The sequence below is a fragment of the Henckelia pumila genome, chromosome 2 (assembly GCF_033568475.1).
Source record: "Henckelia pumila isolate YLH828 chromosome 2, ASM3356847v2, whole genome shotgun sequence".
In the NCBI taxonomy this organism is placed as follows: domain Eukaryota; kingdom Viridiplantae; phylum Streptophyta; class Magnoliopsida; order Lamiales; family Gesneriaceae; genus Henckelia; species Henckelia pumila.
In genome coordinates, this window is record NC_133121.1 from 165,274,043 (window position 1) to 165,291,643 (window position 17,601).

The window sequence follows — 17,601 nt, forward strand, 5'->3', positions numbered from 1 at the left end:
TTTTAGTTTAATGGTTTCAGTTCTTAGACATTTTAGTCCGAAGTTTGTGGAGTTCTAGTTATTTATGGTTTAGCGTTGCCTAGATGGTTCTTGTGTTTGTATTGTGCACAACTTATTGATATGCTTGTTATCGTTGACGTTTAACCTTGATGGTGTTGTTATTTGGTGTTGCTGAAAACATTAACATGGATGATGGTTTTTTTGTGCACACATGGCTAGTTTGATAAATGACCAACACATGTCGGATTTGTTTACTGAATATTAGTACATATACTAAGAAATCAGGTTCACTCAATCTACACATATGGTACAACATACACTACAGTAAGGTATAATTGTCGAGATTTCATTTATAAATGATTCGATCGATCGATATATGGTACAACATACATGAAATTATACTCTATTGAGTATATACCAAATGGTTTTACTATCTTAGACATGAAATTCAACAAGTCTTGCTTTGTTGCAACGTTCTTGGTTTACCATGATATGTACTTTATTATCGGTCATATGTACTTAAATACTGACTTGGATATACCTTATTTTCTTAAATATGTACTCTAGTTAGGTCTTTCAATATTTATTGTCAAATTATTATTTGTCACTAAATTTTAGTGACTATTACCCAAAGTGCACATGCATGTCCTATTTTCACCTCATCAACTTAATGAATAAATCCGAGAAAATGCTTGTGATTATGCGTAAATTATACTATATTGAGTATATACCAAATGGTTTTACTATCTTAGACATGAAATTCAACAAGTCTTGCTTTGTTGCAATGTTCTTGGTTTACCATGATATGTACTTTATTATCGGTCATATGTACTTAAATACTGACTTGGATGTACCTTATTTTCTTAAATATGTACTCTAGTTATGTCTTTCAATATTTATTGTCAACTTATTATTTGCCACTAAATTTAAGTAACTATTACCCAATGTGCTTGTTTTACGACGTTATGTACTTTATTATCGGTCATTTGTACTTTATGGTAGGCTTGGTTGTCCCCTAATTTTCTGAAATATGTACTCTCGTTAGTTCTTTCAATATTTATTGGTTAGTGCATATTTATTTGCCAAAAAATTTTATTCACTAACCAAAGTGCACATGCATCTCCTATATTCACCTCCTCAACGTAGTGAATAAATCGGAGGCTATGCTTGTGATTAAACGTCAATTATACTATATTTAGTAGATACCAAATGCTTTTAATAACTTAGACATGAAATTCCTCAAGTCTCACTTTATTCCAATGCGCTTGTTTTACGAAGTTATGTACTTTATTATCGGTCGTTTGTACTTTATGGTAGGCTTGGCTGTACCTAATTTTCTGAAATATGTACTCTCGTTAGTTCTTTCAATTTTTATTGGTTAGTGCATATTTATTTGCCAAGGAATTTTATTCACTAACCAAAGTGCACATGCATGTCCTATATTCACCTCCTCAACGTAGTGAATAAATCGGAGGCTATGCTTGTGTTTAGACGTTAATTATACTATATTTATTAGATACCAAATGCTTTTAATAACTTAGACATGAAATTCCTCAAGTCTCACTTTATTCCAATGTGCTTGTTTTACGACGTTATGTACTTTATTATCGGTCATTTGTACTTTATGGTAGGCTTGGCTGTACCTAATTTTCTGAAATCTGTACTCTCGTTAGTTCTTTCAATTTTTATTGGTTAGTGCATATTTATTTGCCAAGGAATTTTATTCACTAACCAAAGTGCACATTCATCTCCTATATTCACCTCCTCAACGTAGTGAATAAATCGGAGGCTATGCTTGTGATTAGATGTCAATTATACTATATTTAGTAGATAACAAATGCTTTTAATAAATTAGACATGAAATTTCTCAAGTCTCACTTTATTCCAATGTGCTTGTTTTACGACGTTATATACTTTATTATTGGTCGTTTGTACTTTATGGTAGGCTTGGCTGTACCTAATTTTCTGAAATATGTACTCTCGTTAGTTCTTTCAATTTTTATTGGTTAGTGCATATTTATTACCAAGGAATTTTATTCACTAACCAAAGTGCACATGCATCTCCTATATTCACCTCCTCAACGTAGTGAATAAATCGGAGGCATGCTTGTGATTAGATGTCAATTATACTATATTTAGTAGATAACAAATGCTTTTAATAACTTAGACATGAAATTCCTCAAGTCTCACTTTATTCCAATGTGCTTGTTTTATGACGTTATGTACTTTATTATCGGTCGTTTGTACTTTATGATAGGCTTGGCTGTACCTAATTTTCTGAAATATGTACTCTCGTTAGTTCTTTCAATTTTTATTGGTTAGTGCATATTTATTTGCCAAGGAATTTTATTCACTAACCATAGTGCACATGCATGTCCTATATTCACCTCCTCAACGTAGTGAATAAATCGGAGGCTATGCTTGCGATTAGATGTCAATTATACTATATTTATTAGATACCAAATGCTTTTAATAACTTAGACATGAAATTTCTCAAGTCTCACTTTATTCCAATGTGCTTATTTTACGACGTTATGTACTTTATTATCGGTCTTTTGTACTTTATGGTAGGCTTGGCTGTACCTAATTTTCTGAAATATGTACTCTCGTTAGTTCTTTCAATTTTTATTGGTTAGTGCATATTTATTTGCCAAGGAATTTTATTCACTAACCAAAGTGCACATGCATGTCCTATATTCACCTCCTCAACGTAGTGAATAAATCGGAGGCTATGCTTGTGTTTAGACGTTAATTATACTATATTTATTAGATACCAAATGCTTTTAATAACTTAGACATGAAATTCCTCAAGTCTCACTTTATTCCAATGTGCTTGTTTTACGACGTTATGTACTTTATTATCGGTCATTTGTACTTTATGGTAGGCTTGGCTGTACCTAATTTTCTGAAATCTGTACTCTCGTTAGTTCTTTCAATTTTTATTGGTTAGTGCATATTTATTTGCCAAGGAATTTTATTCACTAACCAAAGTGCACATTCATCTCCTATATTCACCTCCTCAACGTAGTGAATAAATCGGAGGCTATGCTTGTGATTAGATGTCAATTATACTATATTTAGTAGATAACAAATGCTTTTAATAAATTAGACATGAAATTTCTCAAGTCTCACTTTATTCCAATGTGCTTGTTTTACGACGTTATATACTTTATTATTGGTCGTTTGTACTTTATGGTAGGCTTGGCTGTACCTAATTTTCTGAAATATGTACTCTCGTTAGTTCTTTCAATTTTTATTGGTTAGTGCATATTTATTTGCCAAGGAATTTTATTCACTAACCAAAGTGCACATGCATGTCCTATATTCACCTCCTCAACGTAGTGAATAAATCGGAGGCTATGCTTGTGATTAAACGTCAGTTATACTATATTTAGTAGATATCAAATGCTTTTAATAATTTAGACATGAAATTTCTCAAGTCTCACTTTATTCCAATGTGCTTGTTTTACGACGTTATGTATTTTATTATCGGTCGTTTGTACTTTATGTTAGGCTTGGCTGTACCTAATTTTCTGAAATATGTACTATCGTTAGTTCTTTTAATTTTTATTGGTTAGTGCATATTTATTTTCCAAGAAATTTTATTCACTAACCAAAGTGCACATGCATGTCCTATATTCACCTCCTCAACGTAGTGAATAAATCGGAGGCTATGCTTGTGATTAAACGTCAGTTATACTGTATTTAGTAGATACCAAATTCTTTTAATAATTTAGACATGAAATTCCTCAAGTCTCACTTTATTCCAATGTGCTTGTTTTACGACGTTATATGCTTTATTATCGGTCGTTTGTACTTTATGATAGGCTTGGCTGTACCTAATTTTTTGAAATATGTACTCTCGTTAGTTTTTTCAATTTTTATTGTTTAGTGCATATTTATTTTCCTAGGAATTTTATTCACTAACCAAAGTGCACATGCATGTCCTATATTCACCTCCTCAACGTAGTGAATAAATCGGAGGCTATGCTTGTGATTAAACGTCAATTATACTATATTTAGTAGATACCAAATGATTTTAATAACTTAGACATGAAATTCCTCAAGTCTCACTTTATTCCATTGTGCTTGTTTTACGACGTTATGTAATTTATTATCGGTCGTTTGTACTTTATGGTAGGTTGGCTGTACCTAATTTTCTGAAATATGTACTCTCGTTAGTTCTTTCAATATTTCAGCGCAAATTTAAGTTTTCTTTATTTTCTTGTACAAAATTCCGTAGAAGCGACCATCTTCACTTTTAAAATCCCTAACTCCACCTTCACGCCCCCAATATCCTCAAAATCATGATCTACTCTTGCCAAGCTCATGGTCCGGCCAGTGCTCAAGAATTATTCCGGAATCCAAACTTGACAATTGCAATACTTCACTCTCTCCGGTCGAAGCCATCGTGTGAAAACTCTACACAAAAGTCTCCGAATTGCCTCTGCTTTTGCCCGAGTGTACTACATCAAAGTAGGTACTTGGCTATCCCTCTTATGTTGGTTGAATTGTTATTGAGTAATTGTGAAGGAAAATATAGTTAGCCTCACGTACACAAGGTGTTTGATAAATTGTATAAGAGAGTGTGAAGGGCTGAGTTGTTGAAATCTTTATTGTGCACTTGTTGCTTGTGATTAGTGGGTTATTTTGTGATAATTGGTTGAATTGAGTGCAAGGATGCCACCAAAAACAAAAGGAAAAGGATCGGCCTCGTCATCTTCAGGACAACCATCTTTTGATAAAAATAGGTTTTGGAATGCTGCCGCGGCGGCAAATTTTGTTGAATTGTCGCTCAAAAGTATGCATAAGGAGCGGGAAATGGATATGAGGGACTTAAACGCTAAAACTTTGATTGAAGCACGGCGACGTAATTGGCAAGCATTCGTCAAACAACCTTCCGAGGCTGTCATGTCTATTGTTCGGGAGTTCTATGCCAATCTAATGGTGAAACATGATGAATACAAAGTGAAAGTGCGAGGGAAAATGGTGGCGTTTGATGATCAAACTATCAACACAATGTATCAAATGCCGAAGGTTGCATTTGACGATTATCAGCTTTTCACTCAGAATGAGTTCCCAGCCGCTGCCATGCTACAGGCACTTTGTATTGAGGGTGCCGAATGGAAATTGAATAAGAAAGGTGTCCCTGTTACATTGTACTCCAGATTTCTTAACCGGGATGCCAATAATTGGCATGAGTTTGTCACCGCACGCATGTTGCCATCAGGTCACACTTTTGAAATTACGATGGAAAGGGCTAGTTTGGTGTACTGCCTAGTCACAGGAAGGACGGTTAATGCGGGTAAAGTGCTTCAGCAATACATTTACGCTGCTAGTAAAAAATCTCCTCTTAGCAGCTTAGTCCATGCTTCATTGATTACGGATCTTTGTTGTTATGCTGGAGTGACTTGGGATGCCACTGAGCAACTTCATCCTACTCGTGCTCCTATTGTTCTTGTCGGGCCATTGAAAAGGGATAAACATAAGCAGACACAGCAGGCCGATATTGCACAGCCCCCACCACAGCCGTCTGAGCCTACCCCTCCACTGATTCATCCGTCAACAGCACTTCCTTCACATGATGCTCAAGGGAGTGACTATTCTGGCCGCTTCGATGCTTTGGAAATGCAAATGCATAAGAAATTGAAGAGAATGCGAGATCACATGGCATATGTGCATGATTTAAATGCGGCACTCGCTCAGAATTTCCCTCCTACCAATGTGCCATATCCACCGCCACCACCATGGTCTTCAAATGACAAGTCTGATGATGATGGTACCGAGTCCTAATGCTCGGTACCTAGAGGTACATGTCCCTCGTTTTGTTTACTGATTTAAATCATTCGGGACAATGATTTGGTTTAAGTTTGGGGGGGTGATTTAGATTTTATGAAAGTGAGTATGTTTGAGTTGAGTTCAGTTCATGTGGAGTTTTAAGTTTGTATTTTTGTTTTGTTTGTCGAGTGAAGTTGTTGTTGGTTGTAAATACAAAGTCATGAAAAGAAATGGAATGAACTAACAATGATGAAATATATTTTTATGATTTACATGAGTATCCGACTATTTGACAAATTGTGAACTGGAAAAGATAAAAGAACTAAAAAGATGAACAAGGAACGTATATGCGGTAAAAGAAAGTGCAGATGTAGTAAATGGCAGAGAATTGAAGATACAAATTACCGCATATGCATGAAAATATGGTGCAGAAGCAGAAACAGGCAGAGTTTTGAAGAAGCTAGGGGTGCATATGCATGAGAAATCTGTGCAGAAGCGGCAAAGGGCAGAAATCTTGGAAAACAAGGAACGCATATGCGGTAAAAGAAAGTGCAGATGCGGTAAATGGCAGAGAATTGAAGATACAAATGACCGCATATGCATGAAAATATGGTGCAGAAGCGGAAACAGGCAGAGAATTTAAGAAGCTAGGGGCGCATCTGCGGGTAAAACTCACGCATCTGCGTGAGGTTGCAGAGAATAAAACGAATGAATCACCGCATATGCGGCTTGTTTTAGTGCATCTGCTGAACCTGGAAGATTTTATATATCTGCGAAATTGGGAAGTAGAACTAGATCACATATTTCTACTTGTTTAACCACCCCATCCACAGTGGCCGCCACGGTTCGCCGCAGCGGAGATGCCCCTAAATGATGAGCATGAGGATGCTAATGACGGCGATATCTGAATACATACATGATACATCAAATTTGTTCTTCTTTCTGCTTTATTCCTTAAATTATGAATATTGGTGTCTAAACTCATAAACATGAGTTTTTTTTTGTTTAGTTTGCATCTTCAATTAAGTTTTTGCTTAGCGGCTGATGTAACAAGTCAGGAAACTTCTAAAATGTATTTATTACTCAGCTAGTTATGTACCTTATTATGATATAATTGTTCCGGAATTACTCAATTTTGTACTTTGATTAACTTGTCAATTGTCGTTACATAACTCTATCGTGTAACTACATAAATGTCACAAATGTACGACATAAATAGGAAAAGACTTGGAATTACCATTTCAAAAAAGAACTTCGCATCAAAACATAATCATTAACCACAATTACAAGGATTTGTCTTTCAAAAGGTGTGTAAGTTTTCAACCAACAAAATTATCCAAACTTAATCACCACCAATATAACAAACAAGTTAAATGGTTTTCAACAATCCATTCTTATCGGATAAAATGGTAGCTGCAACACGAGATCGATAAGCATTCATATTCACATCCCTTTGATACGCCCAGATTTCCTCTGTGTCTTTAGCCAAGCATTCGGTCCACATAAGTTCATAGACACCACACTCAAGTGCTGGACCTTGATAGCGACACTTTTCTGTCACCACTTCCTCATTGGCTAAGACAAAACCAGATTGGAACCGCATGTATCCAGACAAAAATGATACCTATCAAAATTTAAAAGTTACAAGATTTCATTCTTAATATTATATTTAAACATTCAAATAGGGTCGTACTAATACTCACAAAAACATTTGTGGTGCCAGATGCGTATGGATCATGCAAGGAATTCCATATACTGAACACACCTTCTGCAGTTTTATACACAAGCAAAAATCAATGCCACCTATCATTCAATGGAAAAATGATGTACTTGCATCTTGTAAATAGCTCCTCGTTTAAGTGCTTCAATCTTTCCCTAGTCGCAGATGTCAAGCTTGCAATAAAATCTCCATAATCACCGCTCCGCAACTTACGTCTACTCCCATATTCTTTTAGTCTATTAAAAATTTCTCTCTGCAGAACAAAGATTGCAAAAATATCATACTTCTTATTTGGTCAAAAAAGAAAATAAAACGTACATAATCGGGGTGCAAAGACGAACCTGAACCGTTGTGTCCACACAATATATTTCAGATCCATATTCCTTACTTTTTGCTTGCATAATTCGCATATAAACATTTATGATTTCGAAATCAACGGGTTTGCCAAAGACAAAGTGGCAAAATTTTCGACCATCTAACATCATACTTTCGTCTTCCCAAATTACAACACTACATAAAAAACAAAAAGTTAATGTTTTTTGAATCTATAAATTCAACAATAGTTATGAAAAAAATCATTAAATATAAGCGTACTCCAATTCCTCCATCAAAAGATAGTATGTCAAAATTTGTTTCTCTTCATCACTTGCTTCCTTATGTCCACAGTAATCGGTCCTACCTTTGAATTCATGTAGATCATCTTTCATTGGACTCTTAGCATTCTCATCAACATCTACAATGCACTTTTCCTTCAAACGAATACACTATGAACCACAATAGAAAAGAACAAAAAATTGTTAGTGTGTGGAAATACATAAAACCAAAATAAAAATGATGAAGAGAATTTCAAACCCGTTTTGACCCTTTCTCTTAGGTCTTGGCGATGAACTGGGCGGCGTCACAAAGATCGAAGCTTTCCTTTTCTTCTTGCGGTCAACCCTTGTTCTTACTGTATTCACGATTGACGATTGAAAGCTGGTCATGATCTCTGCTTTACTGGTACCAACACAACTCACACTTTTCCTTTCCTCAACTGTTCCATCATTTTTATCAAATCCCACATCATTCTTAATTTTGTTTATAACATTTTGCACCACAAAATTAAGATCACTGTAATTGTCATGGTCATTAGACGATCCAATCTCAGATGAACTTCCAACAGCTTCAATCATTTCTTTCTCATTTTTTACAATATTCTCTTCATCCTCGTTTCTGAAAATATGCACATTACCTTCACTGTTCTCTATATTATCATCCTCAACATTTCTCTCAAAATTCTCATCTCTCTTCATATTCTCATTCTCCTCATTTGTCTCAGTATTCTCATGCCCATCATTTCTCTCAATAGGATCATCTTCTTTGGTCACAAATCCAACCTCATTTTTGCTCTGCAATTTAAATTCTGCTCCAACATCCATCATTTCTTTTTCAATCACAATCTTTGTCTTCCTAAGACGCCTAACACTACCATATCCTAATTCAAAACACATTCGATTATTACTCACAACAACTTTTTTTCTCACAACTTCTGATCTTACTACATCGGTAGTACCGTCAGCCACTTTCAACACCTATGGTTGAGTAAACTATTAATTAATGGTTTGAACTTTTCAGTCAATTATCCATATTCCAAAAAAAGTATTTGGCAAAAGGTCAAACTACTTACGTCCAATTTCTTCTCCTCGGGAAAAGGATATATCGGCAAGACCTATAAATTATAAAATCACAAAAAATGTTGTCAGTGAAACCATGAAATTGAAATGAGCAATTCAATTCATTATATCAAACAATTACCTTCGTTGAATCTATGGATTTCAGCAATAATTCAGCTTTTTCCTCGTTCAATGGGATTTTGCTGTCCATCCACCGAAACAAGCGAGGAAACATTTCTAAACTACGTCGTACACCTAGAGAAGGCATTCTCTCGTACACCCAAGCCTAAACCAAATTAAATCATAGTCAATTAATCGATAAAACAATACAATAATAACTATATTAACAAAATACGCACCATTAATCCAACAGTGCATCCATCGAAATAAGTTTTACTTCCAGTTTTGCGTATTTCTCTCTGAATAAATCGAAACGCGGCATCTCCCCAAGCATATTCAAAGAATGTGGTAAGATTGTCCAGGTAAGGAAATATAAAACTCGGGGTAAAATAATTTCCGGTGGAAAATATTATGGAGTTGAAGATGAACAAAATGTAAAGCCGAACAAAATCATCAACTTCTAAGTCATCATCACTGCCTGCAAGAGAAATAAGTTTTTTATATATTGTCGCTCGCTTTGCTTTTCCAACTTGACCTCCAAATTGACGAGCCACAAATATAGAATCCATTCTTAAATCCAAGTCTACAGGCTGGCCAATATGATGCAATCCAAGAATAATAGAAAACTCTTCTGGAGCAAAGAGAATCATAATACCATCACCCACAGTCAAAGAACATGATTCAATCTGAAATCTATTCAATATGAAATCAACTCTACGACTACTAACAGCGAGTTCGGGCATGTCAACCCAATTAGCAAAAGGAGTCTCATTTATCCTAATCCATTGTTTTTGTCCTAGAATTGGTTTTAGTTCTGTCATCGCATCTTTAAAACAAGTGGGTGAGCATCGACTACAGTACAGTTTCGTACTTCTCTTGTTTTGTCCTTCATCAACAACGTTCTCTTCCACTATCGTTCCTGAACTCATATATATATATATACATAAATATCAATAAACCATAATATGATCAAGAACTGTGATAAAAAAATTTTTGCCATATAAATCACAAACACACAAAAAATAACAGAAAAATAATTTACATATAAATCACAAACACACAAAATATAGATATGATCATCACATTTTCATTATCAAATGTAAAACCATTTAATTAAGTGATAAAAATCTCTATTTCAATCATTGTTACATTGATTTTAAAATTCAGCTTATAATTATATAAGCATTTCGAATACTCAATTCAATCTAAATAAATAAATATACAAGTTTCATTTCAATATACCGATGTCGAAAGTTAACATTCAAAATTAGGTAACCGACGCAGAGAATTTAAGAATCTACCCGCCATAATTCTTCCTAACAGGAAACAGGGGTGTGGTTTTTGCACTACATAAAAATATTTTCTCCACTATAACATAATTTTTATATTTCATCAGGAAGAATAAACACTCAGTTTAATATTAAAACAAATTAAATGTATTCGGATGAATAAAAAAAAACCCTACAATTCGAATTATCTGTAAGCGAATGAACAACAAAAAACCTAGAATTTAGGGATTAAGATTTAGCATACGAAAAAAAAGTAATATCAACAACAACCAATAATAACGAAATAGAATAGAAAAGAATTACTGAAATGGATTCCAAAAAATATTACGTTGTGAAGCTTTTTTCGATTTCAAATCTTGAGGATCAATGCTCGACTTCTTCTGCTTTTCCCTTTTTATGTTCTTCGACTTCTTGGGTTTAGGCGACTTTTTCATCATCTTCCACGCCAAATTTGTTGATTAAATCTCGGATGTGCAGAAGACCATACGCCGATGAGGGCTGGTGAAGAAGAAATGGAGAAAGGATGGATCGATCAGAATTTGAGAAAGAAGGAAATGAGGAAGGTTTTATCTTTTATTATTATTTAACATATATAAAATATTTTTTTTTAAAAGGGTATATGGGTAATTTCGGGGCAAATGGGGAGCTGAAACAAAAAATGAACATGGGTCAGGTACTGAACATGTAAAACTACTGGCACGGAGACTGGAAAGCAAAAGACCTTTGTGTTTGGGGATTTATCCCTAATTTACCGATAGCCGAAACACTAAGAACTCAATTTAACAAAATATAATAATCAACTAATTGATCAAATTTTGTCAACTCAAGATTAAAATATTTAATAGTTCGATAATTACATTAATTATCAAAACTATTGAATATATTGAATAATTGAAATAATACTGTTCACAGTAAATTCCTGAGGCAATGATGACAATCGATCAAAATTCTAAAATCAACCATTGATTCAGTTTTTTCATTTGTTTTCGCCAGAACATATTATGCAAGTCTGCAATACAAGCCATTTGTCAAAACAAAAAAACAATTAAATTAATAGAACCACAATTATGTCAGAACACATTCATAAAATACGTGATAACATATATAGCAAACGATCAATCACTTGTTGGTTTTCATGTTCGATGCACAGCGAAAATATGTGAAAAATAAGATTAAACGACTTTTAAAATTTTTCACGACAAAACAGTTTTGTATAGATCAAACAAAGGATCTAGTTTAATTATAAAAACTTCACAAGTTCTCTTATAATTAAATATGCAAAATATTATAATAAATTTATTGATTAAGAATCTACTATGGAATATGAATCGTTACCAAAATTCTTTGGATGATTCACTACTTGTATGAAATCGACTCTTCTGGAATTCCTTCAGTTACATGGTCTTCCTCACCAATCTTCGAATCAACCAACGGACAATAGTGTGAGCTAACTCTTTTAATTTTTCTCACAAAATTATTAACTAGAATTTTGCACAAAAATTTTCTAATCTGACAAGAGAGTATGAGACGTGCATATATGTGTATTTCTAAAAAAATTTTGATCCATTCTTCTGAAAGCTAGAAGACTATTTTTATAGATTAAAAATTGAACCGATCAAATCTTTTCAATTTTTAATTATTAAAATTCAAATCAAAACAAAATCAAAATCCCAACTAATTTGAGAAACTTTTGAATTTCAAATTTGTAACCAAATTTGAAAACCAAAAAATATGGTTCTCGAAAATCAAGAAACAAAAAATAATTCAAAATATTTGAATTTTAAATAATGGTCAAATGTCTAATATTTGATTTCAATTATTTAAAAAATCAAAACTTATTTGAATTTCTATAGAATCAGATAATCATATCCAATTTTAAAACTGAAATTATTTGACATTCAAATAATTATCAAACATCTCATAATTATCTAAAATAATTACTCTCTCTATTTATCCAAAAACAAATTATATTTGTAATCAAATTACAAATATAAAATATAATATTTTTTTATTAAATAATAAACAGTTTTATTATTTAATCAATTTGTGTGAATTAATAATTAATCAAATTAATTATTTAAGAATATCCATTGTGATTGCGTGAAGATGATTTGGGGACCATGGACCCATAATCTCAAGCTCCAATAAATTTAGACAAAATCAATTAAAGTTCTTTAATTAATTATCTAATTTATTAGTTCCAAGGTTATTCCACTAAAAACCCGGAACTGCACTCTTGAGAAATATGGAACATGTTTACCCAAATATTTGAATAGTCCATCGATATAATCATTACATGTTAATCAACCATCCGTTCATGGTTCAAATTAGAGCTAAGTTAAATTACCGTTTTACCCCTTTGTTTGTATCTAAAATCTTAAGTACCATTGATCCACTAGTGAACAGTTAATTCATAATCTAATTATGAATTAGAGCGCTCAAACTGTTCAGTGCTAGAACCAATACTCAAGGGAACCATTTTAGCATCCTTTCGAAAGTTACGGATTTCGTGTCTAAATCAAATTCCCAGCTGAATGTATTTATGAGTCTCCAAAATGTAAGTATTAAATCTATTACTAAAATAGATTTTAACAAACAAATCAAGAAACACATTAACACAAACAATGAGTCTATGATTACTCAGGATTGAGATTGATCTACATAAGATCATCTTAATGATGTTGATTAAAGTCTTTATAACGGTACTTAAATAAAGACTCTAAAATTACATCTGGTCCTTGTCCTATATAATCAAATAATATAAAATGCCTCTACTTAGTGTCACCACACTGAAAGTTTGGATAAAACTTTTATATTCAAAATATCGGTAGACCGCATTAATGATTACCAATTAAAGATCCATACTTTAATCAATTATGGACATTTTAAACATATTATCTATGATTTTAATCCTCATGTATATAACAATTTTATATACTAAAATCAAATCAACTATAATATATATGGATTTTATATAGATATCCATTTTTAAGCAAAATAGCATAAAACAATCAAACAATAAAATAAATAATTTTTTTATTTAAAATTATCAATCATTAACAAATATCTGTTTTATGGGCACATTTCCAACACCTTTATAGGTAGCATGAAATATTTCGTATCGTATATGAGAGATTCTATATTTTGCATTTGAATCACATAAGATGTATATTTACTAAAAATATCATACACAAAGAAAATCCATTATCAAATGAATACACTATAACTTGGATTGAAGAAATTAGAACGACTGTTACATTTGATAGATATTTTCAAATCTACGATTCAAATCCTTGACATATTCATAGTAACGAATTTTTTTTTCACAACATTGCCGTAAATACGTCCCTCATATCAAATCCTTACCTATATCAAATTCATTTATCGAAATTAAATCAATTGATCCAAAGGCAACCAACATAGAATTTGAAATAAATATAATCAATAACATATCTTTAAAAAAAAACTCGGAGAGTTTTAATTCATTCAAGAGAACAAAATAAAAATAAAAATTCTTGCCCTGTTCAAAACTAACAAACAATCAGATTTTCATCTCACGTGTAATGCAATAAATTAGTTTTCCTCAATTTTGGGGGCAAAAATTGGCCAAATTCTATATAATTTTGTTCTTGGTGAAGAAGCGTCTCAAGTACCATACTTGGAAGACCGAAACAAAGATACACACACCGAGAGAAACCATGCTATACCATGTGACTCTCGCATTTGTTGCCTCGCTCATGTTCCTCAATGCCGCGTCCCTGTAAACAGGACGTATATCAAAAAGTTATAGATGATGATTGTAACAGAGTTACTCAAATCTTTTTAATTGCATAATTGTATAACAATTGAAACGTCATATTTTTTGCTCTTTCAAGAGCAATTATAGCCACATGTCGCCCCATCTTAAAAAAAATATTAAATTTCATGTAAAATTGTTTGGAATGCCTCTATAGTTAACGCTAGGATGATTAAATAGAATTTTATACTTTATCATAATGTTTGGTATATACTATTACTAGATGAAGACAGATTTATAATAGATATATGCATTCCTATGTTTGGTTAACTTAACATTATAACGCAACTCGGAGCTCTAAAGGAGTGTTCGATTTCGTGGAGTAGGACGTTTGATCAATGTTCATGAATTTAATTCCCCCTACCAACACTTTTTGTGCAAGTTAGTCACACGTGGTTTGTCTAATATGGTTTTAAGGTTTGCAGGCTACTACGTTAGCACGATAGTTTATCCAATACGCACTGAAAGATAGCAGTTACAAATTCCATCCTCATAAAAAAAATAAATAAAAAGTTGGAAGAGTATAAAAGAATCCAGGTGGTAAATGGACTTTAAATTTTACCTTTCTTTAAGATAGATTAAATTTCCATGGATTAGTCTCACAGCTGCTTCAACCTTCATCAACTCAACTTCAATTTCCTACAAACAAAAATAATTTACAAATAAACATATAATAAAGTGCCCATATACATATGTGCACACACATGAGTCAAATGCAGGCACAAACTTACTTGAAGATTTTCTCTCTTTGCAAATGTATCCCAATCTTTAGCAGCGATTCCCGTTTTCCAGTCGATGCCAACGGTCACGGTCACGGTCTTGCCTTCTTCATGATGATCACTATGCTCCGAGAAGCAAGCCAAGTAGGTGCCACTGTCACTTGTAGTGAAGGCGAACTGGCCGTACGTGACGTTTTCTTGGCGATGAAGTTCGACTCCACGCGGTGATGTAACCTACAAGATATATTATGCGACATCTAGTGAGCTATCTCGGTTTTGGTTCTCTCGACTAGAAGCAGGTCGGGTTAGCTACGAGTTACTGTCCAATCCGCATCATCAAATTGGCCGTTTCGGGTTCTACTCGATGTTGGCTGGTGTTTAGATATATTTAAACTTAGCTGATTAAAATGGTACATTCTTGTATTAGTGCACTTGCAAAATATTAGAAAGAATCAGCACTGATAAAACAGAAAGTGATTATTATGTAAAGTGACAGGTTACTCTACATGCCTAAGCTCCAATGCTCGTTTGGGAGACAAAAAGCATTGAGAGACTTGTGGTTTTCAAGTGAGATGTTCGCCATAATATCTCGTACAAAAGTTGGACTGGAAAAAAACTCGTGGTGTAGCACAGAATCACGCTATGAATATCATCATCATGCCGGTCTGCCCCAAGCCTCATTCACTTTGAACCACCCCTAGTTCGGATTGAGTCGAAAACCATAGCACAGGCAGAAGGGCTAAGTCACAAATTAACTAGATAGTCATGCTCGCACAATTTATACATACAAATTAAGATTTGCTTTTATACTGATATAGCTATACCCATATTTTGCCCACTTAAAAATACAAGAAATCATCTCTTGTACTTGAACTATATTCCTAAACTTGTACTCTTATTAAATTGTCCATCTAAATTACATTCTAATCCATCACTAAACAACTAGCTATGAAGATCACGATCAAACAAAAAAGGTATTACAACTTATTTTAGTCATTTTCGTTACGCGACCAAACATCGTCATCCAGATCTTGACATAAACATGAAAAGATGGCAAAGTTAGTGTAGATTCTAACAGTGACAGAGATGGTGGGTAAAACAGGCGAATTCCCATCTGCTTGCTGGCCGATGAATGCGTAGTAATCCCCGACGACAATGTCGCCGGGACGCAGATCCTCCGACACGCACTTTGTACCTGAACTAGGCAAGTCCAACCATACCCCGTGCACCACCCGCAACGTCGTTGCCGCCAATAGCACCACCACGGCCCGCAAAACGTGCACCGGAGAGGAATTCATGCTTACTTACGTCAACTATACACGCATACGTGTGTGTGAGAGGGGACTCTTTTTTTTTTTTTTTTGATGGTGAGAGGGGACCTTTTGACGAAGCTAGGATTCTTGATACGTATGCTTCAAGGGAACCGCGAAAATGGAATTCCACACACGATGATATGTCTTTTTTTTTTATGTTTCAAATTTAAATAGATTGGGAAAATAAATTTAAATACAAAATCTCTTGTGAGATATTGGCGTAAATTTTGTAAAAAAAAAAAAACATATCTGAGTTGAGTTCCTCGTGATAATGTACTATTTTTTATGCGGCTCCGCGTGGATATAATTATTATTGTTCAGAGAGAAAGGAGCACCACAAACATCAAATTCGGTTCTTTTATGTTTATATGGTAATTCATATGGTAGTTAGGATGAATTTTAAGTTCATCCAATAATGTGGTGATTTAGAATCATTTTTAATCCATCTAAGTACTGTGTAAATAATTAAGTTATAAATTTAATTTGAGATTTCTTTATGTTTCATTGTTAACACTAAAATTATAATCGAAATCCATAGATTTGAAATACTTCAATCCAAACGCAACTAAAAATATTGCTATTTTTTGGAAATATATATGAGTATGTTTGACCTGTACTCTAATTTAAAATTATCATCGGTAATCTTGAAATATATTGTAAAAGAAGAAAAATGATCTAGAGAGGGTGGATTGATCCTAGTGGATTTTTAGAAATTAAGTAAAAAAACTTTGTTTTATGAATCGTATAGTTGATTAAGATTTCGATAAGTCAGCAATCGAAATTTAATAAGCTGTAACGCCAAGAAAACTAATTTTGAAGTTACAGTATAATTTTTTTTTTAATATAAAACAAAAATATCCGTATAAAATTACTAAAACTAAAAATATTTCATCATGAAATCGAAAAAATATCATATAAGTTATTTTAATAAATTATTTTTGTTTATCTATAACTATGCTATCTCAATAAAATATATATCCCTTTATCTTTTCAATTATCATATCACCTCTAACATAATATATATATATATATATATATATATATATATATATAAGACTTTTTGAAAAATTATCTGTTTTGAATATATGATCTCTAGCCAGACAGGAGAGATATAAAGCGGGAAGGGTGAGTGACGAAACATCATCAGTCAAACTCGTTATCCATTGCTTGCTTGACCAATGGCGGAGCTAGAAATTTAATTTTACCCGGGCTAT

At 33.2% G+C, this 17,601-nt stretch overlaps 2 protein-coding genes across 2 annotated transcripts; both read right to left on the reverse strand.

Moving 5' to 3' along the window:
• Positions 1 to 7,029: 7,029 nt before the first annotated feature.
• LOC140878876 (uncharacterized) lies at positions 7,030 to 12,093 on the reverse strand. The gene is made up of 10 exons (XM_073282500.1): positions 11,895 to 12,093; positions 10,888 to 11,057; positions 9,510 to 10,189; positions 9,293 to 9,436; positions 9,165 to 9,206; positions 8,320 to 9,069; positions 8,093 to 8,262; positions 7,840 to 8,008; positions 7,482 to 7,751; positions 7,030 to 7,402 (listed from the first exon to the last, which is right to left on the reverse strand). Exons 2-9 carry the CDS (start codon positions 10,994 to 10,996, stop codon positions 7,572 to 7,574), a joined length of 2,244 nt encoding a protein of 747 aa, XP_073138601.1. The 5' UTR covers positions 10,997 to 11,057; positions 11,895 to 12,093; the 3' UTR covers positions 7,030 to 7,402; positions 7,482 to 7,571.
• Positions 12,094 to 14,031: 1,938 nt separating this feature from the next.
• On the reverse strand, positions 14,032 to 16,501 carry LOC140885129 (transmembrane emp24 domain-containing protein p24delta3-like). Its single transcript, XM_073292063.1, has 4 exons — positions 16,151 to 16,501; positions 15,087 to 15,308; positions 14,918 to 14,994; positions 14,032 to 14,317 (listed from the first exon to the last, which is right to left on the reverse strand). The coding sequence occupies exons 1-4, from the start codon at positions 16,370 to 16,372 to the stop codon at positions 14,173 to 14,175; spliced, it is 666 nt and encodes a 221-aa protein (XP_073148164.1). The 5' UTR covers positions 16,373 to 16,501; the 3' UTR covers positions 14,032 to 14,172.
• Between the last annotated feature and the right edge of the window lie 1,100 nt (positions 16,502 to 17,601).